This window comes from Electrophorus electricus, chromosome 19 (assembly GCF_013358815.1).
Source record: "Electrophorus electricus isolate fEleEle1 chromosome 19, fEleEle1.pri, whole genome shotgun sequence".
NCBI classification, from domain to species: Eukaryota; Metazoa; Chordata; class Actinopteri; order Gymnotiformes; family Gymnotidae; genus Electrophorus; species Electrophorus electricus.
Window position 1 is genome coordinate 758,810 of NC_049553.1, and position 18,185 is coordinate 776,994.

Consider the following 18,185-nt stretch of genomic DNA (forward strand, 5'->3'; position numbering starts at 1 on the left):
CCTGCAGCGGCGAGACAGTGGCAGTACGGACACACAGACACACACACCGTCCTGAATCGGCAGAATAATAAGGCGTGTTGTCGTTCGGGCCTTTTGGCGTGCCGTGTGTTCTCTGCTGCAGGCTGTGGAGTCCGCTTTCGAGAGCCAGCTCATCATGAAGACCGGCTCCTGCAAGTTACTGGAGTTGCTGTATTCTCGCCTGCACAAAGAGGAGGTCTATTCGAAAGACTCTGCCATCAACCAGGCCTTCTGTGGCCAAGGCAAAGCCGAGGGCAATGAAATGTCCAAGACCCTGCTCAGGTGAATCAAATGCGTTTTTATATCTATATAGATCTTTCATTACATTTGGAGTCTAGTATAGAGGAGAGTCAACTGGAACTGTTGTTTGCGTTCGCTGATTGTTTTTTAATGTGTTTAAAGTGCTCCACTGTGCGCGGGGCGTGTGAAACTGCTCATGTCAAAGTGCCTCTGTGTGGGGCAGGTCCTGCTTCGAAGCCTTCACCGAGAACATGGCTGGCGAGAGTGCTCTGCCCGAGCTGAGGAGACAGTACCACTGCGCCGCATACAACTGTGCCATCGCCCTCATCAGCTGCAGCTTCAATGAGACCAAGTTCTACCAGGGCTTCCTCTTCACGGAGAAACCAGAGAAGGTGAGCACCCCAGCTCGGAGCAGTCCGATCTAGCCCTGGATCTTCAACTCGGGAGACGTTCCTTCCTCATTCATTCTCTTCTCTTGTTTTTCTTCTTTCTCTCTCTCTCTCTCTCCACAGAACCAGTTGATTTTTGAAAACCTGATTGACACCCAAAGGATTTACGAATTTCCCATCGAGATTGATGTAAGTAGTTTTATCTTGTAAATATGCCTTTTTGTGTGTGTGTAAAGAACACAAGCTAAAAATGTATCAGCAGTTTTTTGATGTGTGCGCGATATCGTTTGTGACAGTTTCCCATTGAAAGGAAGAAAAAATATGTCATGATCAGAAAGGAAGTAACTGGAGAAAATGGAGGTGAGGCTTTGTTTCATCAAGCCCATAAACACGTGAATGGAAAAACAAGCTGTCAACTACCTTAAACACTCTAAACACACTAACCTTAGAAATAAACGTGGGAAGCTGGTTGTGTTTGTCATTTCCTGTAGGATACGTAGGCTTGAACTTTTTCTTTCTCCTGTTTCACCTTCTCTTGCTCAGAGGCACCAGTATACCTCTCCTCCCAGTCCTACATGGCCGACAGTAGCCTCAGTGAAGAGATGAGTCAGTTTGACTTCTCCACTGGAGTCCAGAGCTTCTCCTACAACTCCCAGAGTGCATCAGGTCATGGCCACATCAGTAGGGCAAGGGTGAGTTCAACCTAAAGGGCTTTTTTTGTGTTTCGTGTCTGTCAAAACCAGAGTGCAGATGCTTTCACAGGTGCCAGCGCACAGGCCTGTGTGCGTGTGGCACCTAAACGCGCCTGTTCTCTCCCCTGACTGCCGTTAGGAGCGCGTGGAGGTCTCGTCGCCGGACGAGACCGTTGATCTGGAGATGGACGAGCTCAACCAGCACGAGTGCATGGTCACCATGACTGCTCTGTTCTGCCACATGCAGCGGCACAACATCACCCCTAAAGTCCAGGAAGTGCGTCAGACACATTTTAACATCAGTTTGTTGCTTTGTAACACCTGTTCTCACCACTTAAATGTGGCAGTCCCTAAAATGGGGTGTGTAGTCATGGCAATGTACACCTAAACAGTTAACAGTTTTGTCAGGGCTTTTGTTTTTTTGTTGTTGTTTTTTTAAGGGCACGATTCCCACTGACCTTCCTCCCTGGATGAAGTTCCTGCACGGGAAGCTGGCTAATCCGTCCACTCCTCTGAACATCCGACTTTTCATCACCAAACTCCTCATCAACACAGAGGAGGTGAACAGGCTTTTTCTTTTGGGCATCAGCTCATTACATGGTCTGCAGAGCTGAGGTTATCGGTCGCTGGTGATTCAGTTGCTCCTGCTCTTTTGACGGTGTGCATCGCTCTGCAGGTTTTCCGCCCGTATGCCAGACAGTGGCTGGGACCACTCTTACAGCTGGTGGTCTCTGGAAACAACGGCGGAGATGGGATCCACTTTATGGTGGTTGACATAGTGGTTACTGTACTCTCATGGACCAGCATAGCCACTCCAAAGGTGTGTGGGTGGGGGGTGGGGGGGGGTGAGTAAATCAGCATATTTATTGTACTTAATGAACCAAAGTTCAGATTTGTAGTTTTCTGCCAGAACCTGTAAATTACTGTGCACATCTAATATCGTGACACTTACAAACTTGTTTTGCATCCAAGTTTGTGATGTCCGTTCAGAAATACCTGACATTTTAATTAAAGGTTTAGAGGCTCAGTACAGATACCACGTATTAGTGATTTATTTTATTCCCCCCCCCCCCGGCTTAAATGGTAGCTAGTTCATTAAGTGAGTATAATGTGCAGCTGTTAGGGGAAGTCTAGACGTATTACTTTAGTACCTCCTTTATCTTCCTTTTAGCCTAAAGTAATCCCTGTGCTTCTTGTATGACTCTTCAGGGTAACACCCGAGATGAGGTCCTGGCCAATCGTCTACTGGAGTTTCTGATGAAGAACTGCTTCCATGTGAAAAGGCCCGTGTTCAGACATAACCTGGAAATGATCCGCACCATGGTGGAATGCTGGAAGGACTGTCTGCACGTCCCCTACGAGTAAGGAACGACCACCGGAATAGTCGCAAAGGGTTTCGTTTTGCGTTGTCTCGTTTCGACTTTTCTCTCCAGATCTTCGTTGCCTCACAGCGAACACTTCAAAGTTCTCATTTTTACACTCTTCTTCAGTCATTGTAGTGTGCAGGTATTCACGAGTAAGTGTTCCGGTCATGTCTGCCCACAAACCGTTCATAGTTTAAAAACATCAGACCTCCTTCCTCTAGATGATCACTTTTTTATTTTGTTTGCAAGACTGTAAGCGTGTTCTCTGCGGTTTTCTCTTTCATTGTGCAGACTAATCTTCGAGCGCTTTTCTGGAACAGATCCCAACAGCAAAGACAACTCTATAGGCTTGCAGCTCTTGGGTATCGTACTGGCCAACGGCCTCCCCCCTTATGACCCAGCCTGTGGCGTTGACCACAGCAGGTACATGCTCCTGTCCTCAGTGACACTCTTCTTGTACGGGACGGTCCCGGAAGGCTCAGTTTTCCCTTTTTTTGCTGCGTGAACGTTTTGAGTTGTTCCCCAAGCCCAAGAAACCTTTAACTCAGTCATCAGTTCTCCAATCTGTTTCTGCAGGTACTTCCAGTCTCTGGCCAACAACCTGTCCTTCATCAGATATAGAGAGGTCTACTCTGCAGCAGCAGAGATTGTCGGCTTAACCCTAAACTACATGACTAACAGGGAGAGCGTATGTTTACACAGATATTTATAATTACTGTGCTAACATTTCTCGGTTTTTTTTTTGTTTGTTTTTTAATTTTCGGACATTTGTTTTTGCATAGCAAAATGAGGAGCCGCTGTTCACTGCAGCCGTGGCCAAGCTGACGGAGTTGAATAAGAAGGCCCTAGATGACAAATTTGTCGTTTGTCTGAGCAAAGTGGCCAAGCACTTCCCACCTCTGATGGATGGGTAAGGCATGCGTTACTGCCCAGGTTGTCTTTAGCCGCTGGCTGTGCGGATTTTCTGACAGTATGTGTGTGTGTATGTTTGCACCAAAACCAGGTTTGTGAATCCTGTTTTTTACCTGCTGCCGAAGCTGCATGGCATGCTGAAGACTCACTGTCTAGAGTGTGTGCTGAGCCGTGCCGATGTCATCCCCGACATTTTCCTGCACCTCAAGACCAAGGGCTTCACCCAGCTCATGGAGCACAGGTGTGTGTGCGGAGCTTACGCCCACATGCGTTCAGAGCACCTCATTACTTCCTGTAACATCCTGAGTCCCCCAAATGTCCAAGAATCCCTCGAGCGTTACGCCACTGCCCTGCCACGTTTCCAGAGACGAGGCGAGGCAGCGGGTGTGTCTGGACATCGTGCACAAGATCCTGGCCTTGCTGAAGCCCGACGAGCTGCAGGAGCTCTTGGATTCGGTCTGCACCTTCGTCTCGCACCCGTCCCCCGTGTGCAGGGAGAAGATGTACGATGTGCTCATGTGGATCCAGGACAACTACAGGTGCCCCATCTCTGCATCCAATCATTAATATCCGTCCATCTGTCCAATTATTCATCTATCCAGTCATAATCTTTTTCTTTCTTTTTTTTCCCTTTCCTGTTCTGCTGTTGCTCTCTGATTTTTAACCCCAGTAGTTTTACTCCAGCTGGGTTCATTTCTACTGAATTGCTTACCCGCTTAGTGTTATCCCCCAGTTCCTCAGGTACATCTGCAGGTGCTGTGGGTTTTAAGGTGCCGGACGCTGGTAGCTAGAATTGCCCGGTTGACTTCAAAATGTGTGGAGGGGTTGACATGTAAGAGCAGGAATGGAGGAGATGGTTAAGTGTCGAGCTGATCCCGTAGCTGTGTGTTCGCAGTGATGCGGAGAGCCAGGCGGACAGCACATCTACGAAGGTGCTCAGTGTGGCTAAGGACACCCTCCTCCAAGGGCTGGCTGATGAAAACGAGGGCTTACAGTGAGTACCTTTTCCAGGACCTTCCCAGCACATCGTTCGCCGAGCTGGTCCGTCCCAGTCCCGGGCCTGACCCCCCCTCGGAGGTTCCAAGTTTGGGTTCCCGAGCGGGTCCGTTAATCCCGTGCCTTTTCCCCTCAGGCTGCACGTGCGGAACTTCTGGAGCCACAAGCGGCGCCTGCCAACCTCCACTCTGGAGCGCATGCGCACGGTCCTGGCCTCTCTGTACACGGCCCGCATCGAGGAGCGCTTCCTCAGCCTGGCCACAGACCTGCTGCTGGAAATGACCAGCCAGAGTCCAGACTACACACGCAACATGTTCGAGTTCCCGTTGTCTGAGTGCAAGTTTCAGGTAAGCGCTCAAGGCGGTCTCCTTGCCTACCAGTCACCGTGACGACAAGCATGGGAATTTCCACGTTTGCCGGAAGTACTAGAAGACTATGTACCTAATGCAGAAGCAGTAATCCTAAGTCTAGATCATTACAAGCAATTAATTGTAATAATTTCTCTGCTTTGTTGTATTTATTAAGTTGCTTAAGGCAGTGCAGACAAACACTGCCCGCGTCACGTGTGTGTCTCTGCACTCCTTCCTCTGTGGACTTTGTCCTGCAGGACTACGCCATCAACGCCAACTGGCGTCTGCGCTCCACTGTGCTCACACCCATGTTCACCGAGACGCAGGTGAGCCAGGTGTTGGGCACGCAGGGGGCGGCGGGCACGCCACCCGCCGGCACCAAAGGCCAGATCCGAGCCACCCAGGCCTCTCTGGAGTTCTCCCAGACCCAGGCGCCCAGCGCAGGTAGACATCAATCACCTACAATCATCTTCTACGTCCCCTCAGCCACACTGTTAGCTGTTACTGGGGCAGACATATAATCGGTAACTTCTGCACTGTTTATTTTCATTTCTAACACTTCTTTTCAATTCATTTCGGATGCCACACCCGATCAGTGGAGTAAAACCTTTTTTTGCTACAGATCTGTCTGCTGGTGTGTGCTTTCAGGGCGCCGCTCGGCCTACAACTGGCTGACGGGCAGTAGCATGGATACGCTGGCCGACTACTCTCCACCGGCCGACTCGTCCTCCTCCCTGCTGGTGTTTGACAGGAGGAGGGCCCAGCGGGCCCCAGCCTGGAGGCCTGTGGGCGTCCGCTTCGGCTCCGGACGCCTGGCCCTCCCTGCCGATGAGACGGACAGCCGCAGCGCAGGTCGGTGCCCGTCACACTGCCCATGCGCCTGCTTGTCTTCCGCGTGCGTGCCTGAAGCGTGTGCGTGTCTATCTTCCGTCCAGCTGAACGGGAGAAGCGTGCCGACATCCTGAGGCTGAGGCGAAGGTTCCTGAAGGACAAAGAGAAGGAGACTATCAAGTTCGTCAAGAGGGAGATCCAGTCGCAAAGGATCGAAAGGGTAGACATCACATGCTGATGAAAGGAGTAGACATTTCCAAATATGTGGGCGGTAGAGTGAGTGGGCTGTGGGTTGGGGTGGTTCAGCTGGCTGGGGCATTTAAACACGCACTGAAGCTCTTGCATCTGCACTGAGCAGGAGAAGAGAGCGGACGAGAAGTTGCGGCGAGACGCTCAGGTGACCTTGTACCGCAGCTACAGGGTGGGAGACCTGCCCGACATTCAGATCCAGCACAGCAGTCTTATCGCCCCCTTACAGGCCCTGGCACAGGTCCGAGCTGATCCACACACTTCATCCAGGCATGTTATGCCACTCAGACCTTATTGGTGGGTGTCTTCATAGATCCTCTTCCTCCTGTGAATTGTGCCAAACCCAGAAAGACGCCACGCTGGCCAGGCAGCTCTTCGGCGCCCTGTTTGCGGGTGTGCTGGCGGAGATGGAGGCAGCCAGGCCTTCTAAAGAGAGGGAGGCCATTATGAACGACTTCCTCAAGAACATGAACGACTTCCTGCACAAGAGCACCAACTACTTCCCCCCGTTTATTGCTTGTGTGCAAGTAAGTGGGAAGTACGGGTCGGAAAGTTTAAGCACAAGGCCTGAGCTACTGCCCCGTGTAGTACTGTAGTGCTGCGATTGCAGCACGTATAGGAAATGGAACAGAAATTTGGATTTGGAATTGAAGCTGGTGCGTTTATTCATCGTTCCATTGGGCCTCGGTGCCCGTCGTGCGGCTTTCTCCACAGGACATGTGTTACCAGCATGGCGCCCTCCTGGACGTGAAGCCCGCCAGCGTGAGCGCCAGTTGCCTGGCCAGCCTGCAGCAGCCTATGGGCATCCTCCTCCTAGAGGAGAGCCTGCTCCACTCCAGCAGTGTGCCCGCCGAGCCTCCCTCCAAGCGGGCACGGGCCAAGAAGGAGCTGCCCCCCGACACGGAGCGCTGGATCCACCTAGCAAAGTGAGCTCGCCCGAACATGTAGCTGCGGTCGACGGTGTGTCCACCGCAGGCTTGACACGGTAGGCGCTGTACGTGTAGTGTCTAACTTGTCTTTGCTCATACTCTTAGGCTGTACAGGTCCTTGGGGGATTACGACGCAGTGAGGGGCATCTTCGGCGGGAAGGTCGGCACCAAGTCCATCACGTGCGCCGCACTGCAGATGGAAGCAAAAGGCGACTACGCCGAGGCAGTGAAGCTCTACAACGAGGTAACGAGTCGCTCAAACGAGTCGCTCAAACGAGTCGCTCAAACGAGTCGCTCAAACGAGTCGCTCAAACGAGTCGCTCATTTTAGAGGCGAGGTGCCTTTCGGAGTATTGCCATATCGAGCATGCAAGAAAGGATGGCTAGAATCCTAAACGTCCAGTTTGATCAAAGCAAAGTCCTCTGCCTTTTGTTCTGGCACATGACCGTGTTCAGCAGGAAAACTTGGAACAGTTTAGCTCCATGTCTGATGTTGCTGTAATCCTGGGGCTGTGCTCCTTTTGGCTCAGGCACTGAACGCAGAGGACTGGATGGACGGAGAGCCCACCGACACGGAGAAGGACTTCTGGGAGATGGCAGCCCTGGAGGCCTACGACCACCTAACTGAGTGGAAGTCCCTGCAGTACTGTTCCACGGTCAACATAGACGACAGCACGCCCGTTAACCTGGACAAGATGTGGGATGACCCATTTTATCAGGTGCAACGTTTCAGTCCTTTTTCTGTCATCAGCCGCGGTGAGTCACCGTGGAGACTAGGTCACCGTGGTGACCGAGCTGGTTAGACGTTAAGCGGCGCCCTCCAGCCTTAGTGGTGCCAGGCTGAAGCTGGCTCGCTAACCCGAGACCCGTGTGTCGCGGCGGTGCCCCTTCAGGAGACGTACCTGCGGCACGCAGTGCGAAGCATGCTGAAGCAGCTGCAGCTGGGCGCCAAGGACCAGGCCCTGCTCAGCTTTGTGGACGCGGCCATGAAGGTGGAGGATCGCAGGCTGGTGATGGAGACCCACTACAGCCAGGAGCTCAGTCTGCTCTACGTCCTGCAGGAGGACTACGATCGAGCCCAATACTACGCCAACAACTGCATGCAGGTCTTCATGCAGGTCTGTTTCCAGCGTAGCACTGGCGCAAAACATTGGCGTGTGGGTATTTATAATGGCTTATTGAGAGAGGCAGTGTTTAATATCAGGGCAAGACTTGCATTATGTTACAGTGATGATAAAAATCAAATCAGACATCCTTAAATATGGGGAATTTGAAACAATCCGCATTCATGGAAAAGCCTCACAGTCTCGATCCTCGGTATGTGTGATTAAAACAGCTCCAACAGCTCCACTCCAATCCCCCCTCCCCTCCCTACGTTGTCTTGTATAGAACTACTCCAGTATCGACCCTTTGCTGAGCGCCAGTCGTCTGACTATGCTCCAGTCTGTCCAGCCTCTCACAGAGATCCAGGACTTCCTGCAATATATCACTGGCGAGGGTGAGATTCTAGTAAAACCTTGTGACCGAGGTGCTTTCTACTTTGCATTAGTAGTTTTACGCGTTGCCTGTAACCTCCAACGAGTCTTGGCTTAAATCTTAAAGAAGACTCTTTATTTCATTTTAGTTCGTGTGTGTAGGTATTTAAGGAGAGTTTGGAATAGTTCTCCTTGCTGGTTATATTCTCCCCAGCTGTAATCCTGTGCTTCTCTTTGCCAGTCTCAGTAGCGTCTCTGAAAAGTGTGATTAAGCGATGGACTAGCCGCTACCCTGACGTTAAAATCGACCCAATGAGTGTGTGGGATGACATCATTACATCTCGGTGAGTCTGCTTGCTTTTGGCCTAACGTAAAATGAATGCGTTGATGGACGGGGTATGGGGTGGCATGGCAACAGATTGTACACACACAAATTGTACCTATAAAACAGGTGCACAAGCCGTTTCTAATCTTGTGTGTGGGTGTGATCTGATATAGCTCCTCTGTCTGTCCAGTTGTTTCTTCCTGGATAAGATCTGGGAGAAGCTGAGCTCTTCTCCTGCTGCCAGTATGGAGGTGGATGATGACGAACAGGACAGCATGGAGACCTTGGCAGCACTGGTGAAGGACTGCAAGTTTAATATGAAACTGAACATGGCAGACAGTGCCTGGAAACAGGTATGGCACCACAGTTCTAATGAGCAGTCCGAACGCTTAACAAAGGCACATTTAAGTGCCATGTGCCCCGTGAACCCCAAGGTAGGCGTCCAGCCTAATGTTCCCTTTTGGCTGCGCTGCCGTTGTCGCAGAACAATTTCTCGGTGTCGACCAAGCTGCTGAAGGAGCTTCACAGGGAGGCGAAGACGGACAGAACTCTGCTGCAGCGCTGGGTCCACAGCTTCACCCGCTTCACCCAGCGCCGGAGCTCCACTCTGGGCCCCGCTGAGCAGATCAGCTCTCTGCTCAAGACCCTGCCACTGCTGGGTAGGAACCCACCCACGCCAGTCAAGCTCTGCATCTCCAAATAATGTAGCGAAACCTTTATTAGTCGTAATGTTATTAGTCGCATTCTGATTTACATTTACGGTATTTGACTGAGGCTCTTATCCAGAGCAACTTACAAAAGTGCTGTCATTTACTCATAGAATACATCCTAACCAGTACAACAGGTTAGAGTCCAAGATACCATTGAACTAGAATACTGCTGAAATCTAGGTATCAGCATTGATCCATGTAAGTGCAAAACGCGTATAAAGCTCTATCTCAGACAACAATAAGTGCAATAAACAATACCTTACAATAAGTACTAGAGTTTGTTATTCAACATGGGAACCGGATCAGTGGTCATTTAAATATTCCACAAACAGATGGGTCTGCTATCCAACCAGCCAGTGGACGTTTGTTCCACCACCTGGGAGCCAGGACAGAGAATAATCTCCATGCTTGTCTTCACTGAGACTTGGCGTGGTGTTTCAAGCCGAGCCGTACTTGAGGTTCGAAGTACTCGAGGTACGGACGTCCGGATCGTGTTGATCTTTTCGCTGTCTGATGCACGTTGGCATTTGTAGAGGAGACGGAGAAGACGACTGAAGCCTCCACTGGCAGGGTGTCGAGAGACCAAAGGATTCTGAGGGGCTCCACCTTTGACCTTCTGGCCAGTGCCATGGCCCGCAACCCTTCCGCCCTGGAGGCTCTTGGAGAAGAGAAGGCACAGAGAGTTCTGGATCTTTCCGGTGCCTCTACAATTGACCAGGTATACTGTTGTTTTATTTTTACTCCCTGTGTTGAAATACTCCTCAAATATTGTGAAAACCATTGTAATATTGTCTTTTTTTCCCAATTGTGTGTGGAATATCTACATGACCACATCTGAACACACATGTAATAGCCAACACACTTGGTTGCAAGCATCTGACTAAAAACTGAAGACAAGGTTCATTTTCATAATTTTTTTTTTATAAATAGCAGCACATTTTCGATCTGTTAATTTGGTGGGGGGTTTTTAATTTCATATATTTTAATATTTCACTTTATAAACAAAGAATACCTGCATTCAGATCAAAATATCTTATGCTGCTAAAATCCACTGTTGGAAACAAACCTAATTCTATATTCTGTCATTGGGGGAAAAAAAATAGAGCATGCGTTGAAGTAAGATGGTCAGACGGTTAAACTCCAAAAAACCTCCAAAAAAAAGGATGCTTAGTGCAGCTGTACGCTGAGCCCACGTGTGTGTGTCTGTGTCTGTGTGTCTGTGTCTGTGTCTGTGTGTCTGTGTCTGTGTGTCTGTGTGTCTGTGTGTCTGTGTGTCTGTGTGTCTGTGTGTCTGTGTGTCTGTGTCTGTGTCTGTGTGTCTGTGTCTGTGTCTGTGTCTGTGTCTGTGTGTCTGTGTGTCTGTGTCTGTGTCTTGTGTGTCTGTGTGTGTGTGTCTGTGTGTCTGTGTCTGTGTCTTGTGTGTCTGTCTGTCTGTCTGTCTGTCTGTAGGTGGTGGAGAGGCTGCAGGCACGTGCTCTAGAACTGCTCCACGCCGCCGCCAGCAGGGCCGAGGAAGAGGAGCAGTCGTTCAGCCACAAGCACGCAGACACAGACGGCATCGCCGAGGCCTACATGACTCTCGCCAGCTTCTGCGATCGTAGACTGAGGGAGCATGAACAAAATGAAGAGGGTAACATGGGGGGTGGGGCATCTGTAGCATTTGTTCGCGGAAGGATGGCTGCTGCTTAGGACGAATAGACATGAGGATGGGTAAAGCTTCTTAGGTTGTCTGCTACAGTACGTAGCAATCTGCTGCGGTCCTGATCCAGCTGATTGGCCAAAGATCCTTTAGCAGAGGAACGACATTGTTTCGGACCAAGTGTGTATGCTGATGGTGCGTTTCAGGGAGCAGTCGCCCCAGGCTTTCGCCCCAGAGTTTGCCTGCCGACGTGGTGCTAATGATGCTGAGAGCCCTGAAGCTCCACTCAGAGGAAGCCAGACTCCGGTTCCCCCGCCTCCTGCAGCTGGTGGAGCTCTACCCTGCAGAGACGCTTGACCTGCTGGCCAAAGAGGTGGGGCAGATCATGGGGGAAGTTGTGGTTATGCCTTGGGGTGTTGGTCATACTCGAGTATGGGATTGTGGCTGTAACCCTTCCCAAATACTGTCCATACTTTTTTATAATATTTGAGGTTCGCGTTTGTTTTTAAGGCGGGTTCTAATTTTGATAGGTGGTGAGCGTGCCCTGTTGGCAGCTGATTGGCTGGATCAGTCAGATGATGGCCCTGCTGGACAAGCCAGAGGCAGTGGCAGTTCAGTGTGTAATAGAAGAGATGGCAGAGTGCTACCCTCAGGCACTCTGCTACCCCTTCATGATAAGCAGCGAGGGCTACACGTTTGAGGAGTCCGCCCGCGGCCACAGGAATCGGGAGTTTGTCGAGAAGTATGCGCAACACCGTTTCCTTTAGGACATCTATTCTGGTAGCATGTTAGCACTTTGGAAGAAAATTGTGTGTGTGTGTGTGTGTGTGTGTGTGTCTAGGCTGAACTCGGCGCTAGATAAAGGCGGAGTCATTCGGGAGTTTGTAGATGCTCTTCATCAGCTCACTAACCCTGATATGCTCTTCAAGGTACCAAATTTTCTGAAGATCTTTTAAGGAAACAAATCAGTGTAGAACTGAGGCAGTTCATAAAGTTTCATTCTAGAGGGATCCATTTTTTTGTTGACATGCTCGGTGAGACACACTGCTCCATTTTAACTCAGACAGTTCTTTTGTTTTGAACACCTGATAAGCCAGTACTGAATGGTCAGGTTGCACTGTTTTGAACAAAAGAATTGAGATAAATATATATCTATATAATCTCTTTAGAAAAAAAAAATCTAGTATAATATTTTTCCAGTATAATGTAACAACACTGACTACATTACATAAAGAGTCAAATTGTGTTTCCGATAAAGCGGAAGTGTTCCCAGCTAGTCACTGTGGGCCATGTCTACAGAATCAGTAACGGGGACTAAAACTTAAGTCAGTTTTGGTTCATAGACCAGCCTTGATGGACATGAAATCACTTCCTTTTAAGGCTTATTTCAAAAATCATCATTACAATAATATAATACATTCAGTATAATATAATGCCATATTCTCTTCTCCTGTATAGTTAGACTATACATGAATTAAGTTTACTTTTGTAATCTGTCAAATAATGCAGATTTCTTCCTTTCTGTAAACATAAACCTGGCCCATGTGAAAAGCATGCAGTGCTGAAACTGTACTCTAGTGCTTATGTGCACTGCTGACACTTGGCATGTCATTTGGACACACTGACTCGTTGCTTCACTGTTTGGCAGGATTTGTGGGAAGACCTCAGGAATGAACTGGAGAAGCAAAACGTAGACAAGAAGTCGGTAAAGCAGCTGTGCGAAGAACTGAGCAGCGCACTCTGTGATCCAAAAGCCCCTGGATTGGGATCCTTCCGGAAGAAATTTATTAAGGTTCACACACTACCCCTGTTTAAGAATATGTGTATATATATATATATATATATATATATATTAATCTCTCTCTCCAACAATGTTGCCAATGTTGTGAAACGTGTTCAGTTGCCAAAGTACGGCTTTGGTCTCCTCTGTGGCTGTAAAAGGAGTTCTCCAAAGACGTGGAGAAGCTGATGGGCCCTGGAGGCGCAAAGATATTTCAGCAGCGGAAAGACAAGGACTATCTGAGGAAAGTAGATGAGCTGCTTCCCAGAATGAGAGAATTCCAGAAGGAGCCAGGCAATCTGAAGGAGTACTCGCCTTGGCTCAGCAACTTCAGAGTGGACACGCTCCGCAACGAGCTGGAGGTGCCAGGTCAGGAGAGAACTGTTGACTAGGCCTGAACAACTCGAGGAAAAATATAGAATTCTAACCCCCACCCCCCCCCCCACCCCAAACAAAAACACCAAAAAAAACCAAAACTTTATATTTGAACTTAGAAAAACAGATGCTGGAAATCTTAATCTTTAGAGTTTTTAATGTGTGTTGTTTTGGTTTTTTTATTATTTAAATCCTAGTTCTTGGGCTTCTACAGTTTCAGTACTGTATTGATTCATTATTCAGTCATACCATCTGGCTAGTGCTTTACTTTAAGCACTGATACTTTAACTGTTCCAGAAATGTGAAGGTATACGTCAAGTCCCTCGCGCTGATGCTTTAAGACGTGTGGGTTTGCTTCTTCTCCTCAGGGCAGTATGACGGTAGATGCAAGCCTCTGCCTGAGTACCATGCTAAGATCACAGGCTTTGATGAGAGGGTAGGTACATATGGAACGTGGGCCCCAAGCAAACCGACAGTACATACAGCATTCACTCATGCTAAAGTAGCGCTGAAAGTAGTAGTGTGTCTTTATGGTCTTTAACATTTTTTGCCTTTTGTATTTATTTTGCAACGTGAGTTTTCTGATGCACATATTTGTACAGTTCATTTCAGAGTGGGCACTGACATTTGCAAGTAGTTCATTTCATGAGCAGTCAACACATAAGGATTCATATTTACACCATTAAACCATACAGGGAGTTTTTCCTTGTCTCTGCCATCCTTGGCTTGCTCACTGGGGGCTTGGACTCAGACATTTGTAAAGCTGCTTTGTGACATCTATTTTAACAAAGCGCTATATAAATAAATGTGACTTGACATTTATTTTACCCCAAGATTGGTCTCGTAAACACGAGTTTCCATTTCTAAGCCGGTTTCCCGGTGATTAATGCTTGTGGCTTCATCTCAGCGGAGCCTCCTCAAGGACGAGCTCGTGCGTGCTTGGCCGATCTTTACCCAGCTGAACGTGACCCTCCTGTACTTGTGCGCCTCAAGGTGAAGGTCATGACCTCTATCCGTCGGCCGAAGCGCCTAATTTTGCGAGGTGATGATGAGCGGGACCACCCGTTCCTGGTGAAGGGCGGGGAGGACCTCCGGCAGGACCAGCGCATCCAGCAGCTCTTTGGCGTCATGAACATCATCCTGAAGCAGGACGCTGCCTGTTCCCAGCGCAGCCTAACGCTGCGCACCTACCAGGTCGTCCCCATAACCAGCAGGTGAGCGCCTGACCGGCCCCAGACTCACTTTCACTGCTCCCTAAGTAACAGTTCCCTAGGAAACTGCAGTTAATATGGGAAAGGTCATGGGTTGGACTCCCATTTCCCACCCAACTCCCTCCTCAGCCTTTCTGCGACCAGTGTTTGCTCATGATTATTTAAATAGCAAATTCCTTCCTGCATATGCGTATAAGCCATCTTGGCTGGTTTACTGTTTGGTTAACTGTATGGTTTCACCAAGTGTCGTACTGGTCCATTGTCAGCTCGTGTGTGTTCAGAGATATTTTTTGGTTTGTTGGCTTGTCCTGGTTGGTGGATGTGCAGGATTGGGCTGATTGAGTGGATGGAGAATACCTGCACACTTAAAGACTTTCTGGCCGGCAGCAGGACCAAGAAAGAGCAAAAAACCATCACACGGTATGCTGTTGACCAGGTGCCTGTGCGACACCTGTGCTTCAGATGAAGGGAGCTAGTCTTAACCCTTGCTTGCTTATGCTCACAGTTGCTTTCTGGGGTCTACTGAAACCAATGCAGATGGTTTGTTATAACAGTAAAGACTAAGTTCCTATATTCCCTTAAGACTGCTTTATGTAAATGGCCTATAGACCTACTATTTCACATTTCTAGTGCATTATTTTTTTTTATTTGATTCCAAAAATAAACATTTGAAAGACCCTGAAATTCTTTATTCAGGTTGTTACACGTGTTATAACTCGCATGTGGTTTTTTGGGATTTTAGGCCCAATGAAATGTACGACAGTTGGATCAGTAAAGTTGCCGGGAAGGTGGTTGGAATAAGACGATACGCGGAGGCATACAGGTACACTGGCATCCGTTTCCCTTCTAAACACAATGGCACGATGTCCCGTCAGGCCCGAGTCTCTGCTGACGGTGCCTGATAATGTCATTTTGCCACAGGAAGGCCAACCGAACAGACACCGTTAATAACTTTAAGAGGATCGAGCAGAACGTACCAGAGGATCTGCTGAGGTACGCTCCTGTTCCTCCGCCAATATCCTGTTATTACTGTGTTCCATTTATGCTGTTTGGACCATAATTATACAACAGCTTCCCAACATCCTGTAGTTATGAAGGTGTTGCTCCACCTTCCTGTAATTATGAAGGTGCTGCTCTGCCTTGTAGTCTGTCTGGCGCTCGGCCAGCCCCTCTAAGTCATCAAGAGGTGCTGAGTAGTGTCAAACAGAATGGAGGCATATGGTGACTATGACCTGGTATGTACGGTTTATATAGCCTGGCACCACACTTAAGATCGTTGGAGGAAGTGAAGGCCCAGCTAGTGTGAAGGCGAACTACACCGATAGTGACTGTGATGATGACCGTGACTGGCGTGTCTTTCAGACGGGCATTCGTCCGGATGAGCACGACGCCCGAAGCCTTCCTCTCGCTGCGCTCGCACTTCACCAGCTCGCATGCGCTTCTCTGCATCAGCCATTGGGCTCTGGGTATCGGGGACCGTCACCTCTCCAACTTCATGATCAACACGGAGACGGGGGGCATGATCGGCATCGACTTTGGCCACGCCTTTGGATCGGCGACCCAGGTGGGTTCCGTCCCTCACCCACTGAGAACGCGACTGGCAAAAAACACTCAGCAAGCAGACCAGTGATGGCTCAGTGTGGCACGTGTCTGTGAGGCTCTTCGTGATAAACCAGTGTGATGAACACTTGTAACCGTGGCGTTTGGGGTTCGCAGTTTCTGCCGGTGCCGGAGCTGATGCCCTTCCGGCTCACGCGGCAGTTTGTGGGCCTGATGCGGCCCATGGCGGAGTCGGGTCTGATCCGCAGCGTCATGACACACTCACTTCGCGCCTTCAGACGCGACCCCGACCTGCTGCTCGACACCATGGATGTGTTTGTCAAGGAGCCCTCACTCGACTGGAAGGTACGCAAACCCTGCGGTGCGTTTTATTTGGTTACAGAAAAGGTGGGTGAGGGGCACACGAATTGGTGTGTTTTTTTTTTTTTTTTTTATCCTACTTCTTGAGGGTGTGTAACTATGGATACATCTACAGTAAAATCCAGTGTGAGTTTCCTTTTTTAAGCCCAAGTCCCAGCCCTGGTTTTAACCTTTTAGGTTTCCGATGTAACGTGTCACCTCCTCTTTCTTCAGAACTTTGAGCTGAAGCAGCTGAAGAAGGGAGGCACCTGGACTGAGCGCGTGGACACCAGAGAGATCAACTGGTACCCGCTACAAAAGGTCCATTTTGCCCGGAGGAAGCTAGAGGGGACCAATCCCTCAGTTATAACAAGGTGTGCCCAACTATTGCTCAGTGATGGATCTGATTACACCTTCTCCATGCCTGGAGCTCTCTTCTTTCAGCTCCCTAATTTTACTTTCTCAGTACACTAGATTTAGCTGAGGCCAAAGGGCAAGGTATGGTGCCAAAGTATTTCACTGTTTAATGTATACTCAGTCATTATATTTTGTGGTTTGAAACAGGAGACCTTAGATCTAAATATGAGACTTACTCAGCTTGTTAGAAATGGTCTGTAAAAAATGTGCAAATGGGGTGGGGGGGATTACAATTTTCAGAAGTGAAAATAATGGCGAGCATTCGCGTTGTTACTGTGTTTCCTATCAGTGAAGAGCTTCGTCTGGGTTTCGAGAAAGATCCAGTGTTTGAGTACATGCTGGCCGTGGCTCGAGGCAGTGAGGAGCACAACATCCGCGCCCGTCTCGGGGTGAAAGACCTGAGCGTGGACGAACAGGTGGACTGCCTCATCGATCAGGCGACCGACGCCAATCTACTGGGCAGAGCATGGATAGGCTGGGAGCCCTGGATCTGAGCAGCCTTTATGGAAACACTTTCAATGTATACATGTCTAAGCATGCAAGTTTCAGCTCAGCCTCTCGTGCTGAGTGATCCGTAATGGTGTTGATTTAGTAGCTTTAAGGAACAGAACAAAATGGTTAACAGTATAACCGTTGTTGACTTTTGTAATCCCATGTTTGTGTCTCAGAATGACTGCCACATGTGTCCGTTTCCTGTGTGACCCCCTGCTACTCATCACGACACTCCACCCTTATGGCCAGTTGATACATTTATTTCATTTATTTTTGCTTGTGACAGGACGGCTTCCGACAGCAGTCACTCAATAGCGATCTGTCCACGGTGTGTATGGCTATGGGGACTTGGGGAGGATGGGGTATTGATCACTGGAAGAGCAATGTTGGTTCTGCTGAAGTAAAAACTTTAAATTTGTTATGGGCTCTTATTTCTCATCTGTGCATGCCAGATTGTGCTTCAGTTTTGTGTGGGTTCAAATAAACAGCCATTCTGACTTATGAAATTGAACTTACCATACCAGAAGTAATAATATGCAGAGGTAAAATTGTATGTGGGATCTAAAGGCATAACTAATCCTAGAAAGCTGTGGTCTTCATGTCAGTGCTGTTTTGAGCTGTGATTGTGCTTCAAGGGGAATGAGAACCAAACAGAATCGGGACAAATGTTGCCATAATCAGTGTGGAACTTCACAGTTCTGGAATTCTCCACTTCTTAACTTGCAGGGAAAAAAGCATATTTGAAGAATTTTAATCATATATGAAAATTATAAAAATTCAGCACTGGAGCATGTTGGCATGCAGGCCTGGAAATCTTGTGTAACTTGTTTCTTTCCGCTTCAGAGTTCTTAACTGTATCATGCAGGCAAATTGAGGGCACAGAGAGTGCAGAG

The 18,185-nt window shown here is 48.8% G+C and overlaps 1 protein-coding gene across 1 annotated transcript in view; it reads left to right on the forward strand.

The window, feature by feature from the left end:
* The window catches only part of prkdc (protein kinase, DNA-activated, catalytic subunit), a 31,532-nt gene extending 13,821 nt beyond the window's left edge, over positions 1–17,711 (forward strand). The window contains exons 42-86 of the mRNA XM_027019390.2: positions 122–300; positions 482–650; positions 771–836; positions 944–1,007; positions 1,191–1,339; positions 1,479–1,616; positions 1,780–1,899; positions 2,016–2,159; positions 2,549–2,700; positions 2,995–3,126; positions 3,280–3,391; positions 3,486–3,613; positions 3,707–3,856; positions 3,981–4,154; positions 4,511–4,609; positions 4,748–4,958; positions 5,219–5,405; positions 5,610–5,813; positions 5,897–6,012; positions 6,151–6,282; positions 6,389–6,568; positions 6,756–6,967; positions 7,076–7,214; positions 7,500–7,688; positions 7,863–8,087; positions 8,359–8,467; positions 8,686–8,788; positions 8,960–9,122; positions 9,254–9,428; positions 10,013–10,197; positions 10,929–11,109; positions 11,325–11,491; positions 11,649–11,860; positions 11,960–12,047; positions 12,767–12,910; positions 13,060–13,267; positions 13,642–13,709; positions 14,267–14,487; positions 14,812–14,904; positions 15,227–15,307; positions 15,406–15,477; positions 15,847–16,048; positions 16,201–16,389; positions 16,618–16,757; positions 17,090–17,711. Of these exons, the coding sequence (XP_026875191.2) occupies positions 122–300; positions 482–650; positions 771–836; positions 944–1,007; positions 1,191–1,339; positions 1,479–1,616; positions 1,780–1,899; positions 2,016–2,159; positions 2,549–2,700; positions 2,995–3,126; positions 3,280–3,391; positions 3,486–3,613; positions 3,707–3,856; positions 3,981–4,154; positions 4,511–4,609; positions 4,748–4,958; positions 5,219–5,405; positions 5,610–5,813; positions 5,897–6,012; positions 6,151–6,282; positions 6,389–6,568; positions 6,756–6,967; positions 7,076–7,214; positions 7,500–7,688; positions 7,863–8,087; positions 8,359–8,467; positions 8,686–8,788; positions 8,960–9,122; positions 9,254–9,428; positions 10,013–10,197; positions 10,929–11,109; positions 11,325–11,491; positions 11,649–11,860; positions 11,960–12,047; positions 12,767–12,910; positions 13,060–13,267; positions 13,642–13,709; positions 14,267–14,487; positions 14,812–14,904; positions 15,227–15,307; positions 15,406–15,477; positions 15,847–16,048; positions 16,201–16,389; positions 16,618–16,757; positions 17,090–17,294 (6,777 nt within the window). The 3' untranslated portion in view covers positions 17,295–17,711. The remainder of the gene's footprint in view (positions 1–121; positions 301–481; positions 651–770; positions 837–943; positions 1,008–1,190; positions 1,340–1,478; positions 1,617–1,779; positions 1,900–2,015; positions 2,160–2,548; positions 2,701–2,994; positions 3,127–3,279; positions 3,392–3,485; positions 3,614–3,706; positions 3,857–3,980; positions 4,155–4,510; positions 4,610–4,747; positions 4,959–5,218; positions 5,406–5,609; positions 5,814–5,896; positions 6,013–6,150; positions 6,283–6,388; positions 6,569–6,755; positions 6,968–7,075; positions 7,215–7,499; positions 7,689–7,862; positions 8,088–8,358; positions 8,468–8,685; positions 8,789–8,959; positions 9,123–9,253; positions 9,429–10,012; positions 10,198–10,928; positions 11,110–11,324; positions 11,492–11,648; positions 11,861–11,959; positions 12,048–12,766; positions 12,911–13,059; positions 13,268–13,641; positions 13,710–14,266; positions 14,488–14,811; positions 14,905–15,226; positions 15,308–15,405; positions 15,478–15,846; positions 16,049–16,200; positions 16,390–16,617; positions 16,758–17,089) is intronic.
* The last annotated feature ends 474 nt before the right edge of the window (positions 17,712–18,185 follow it).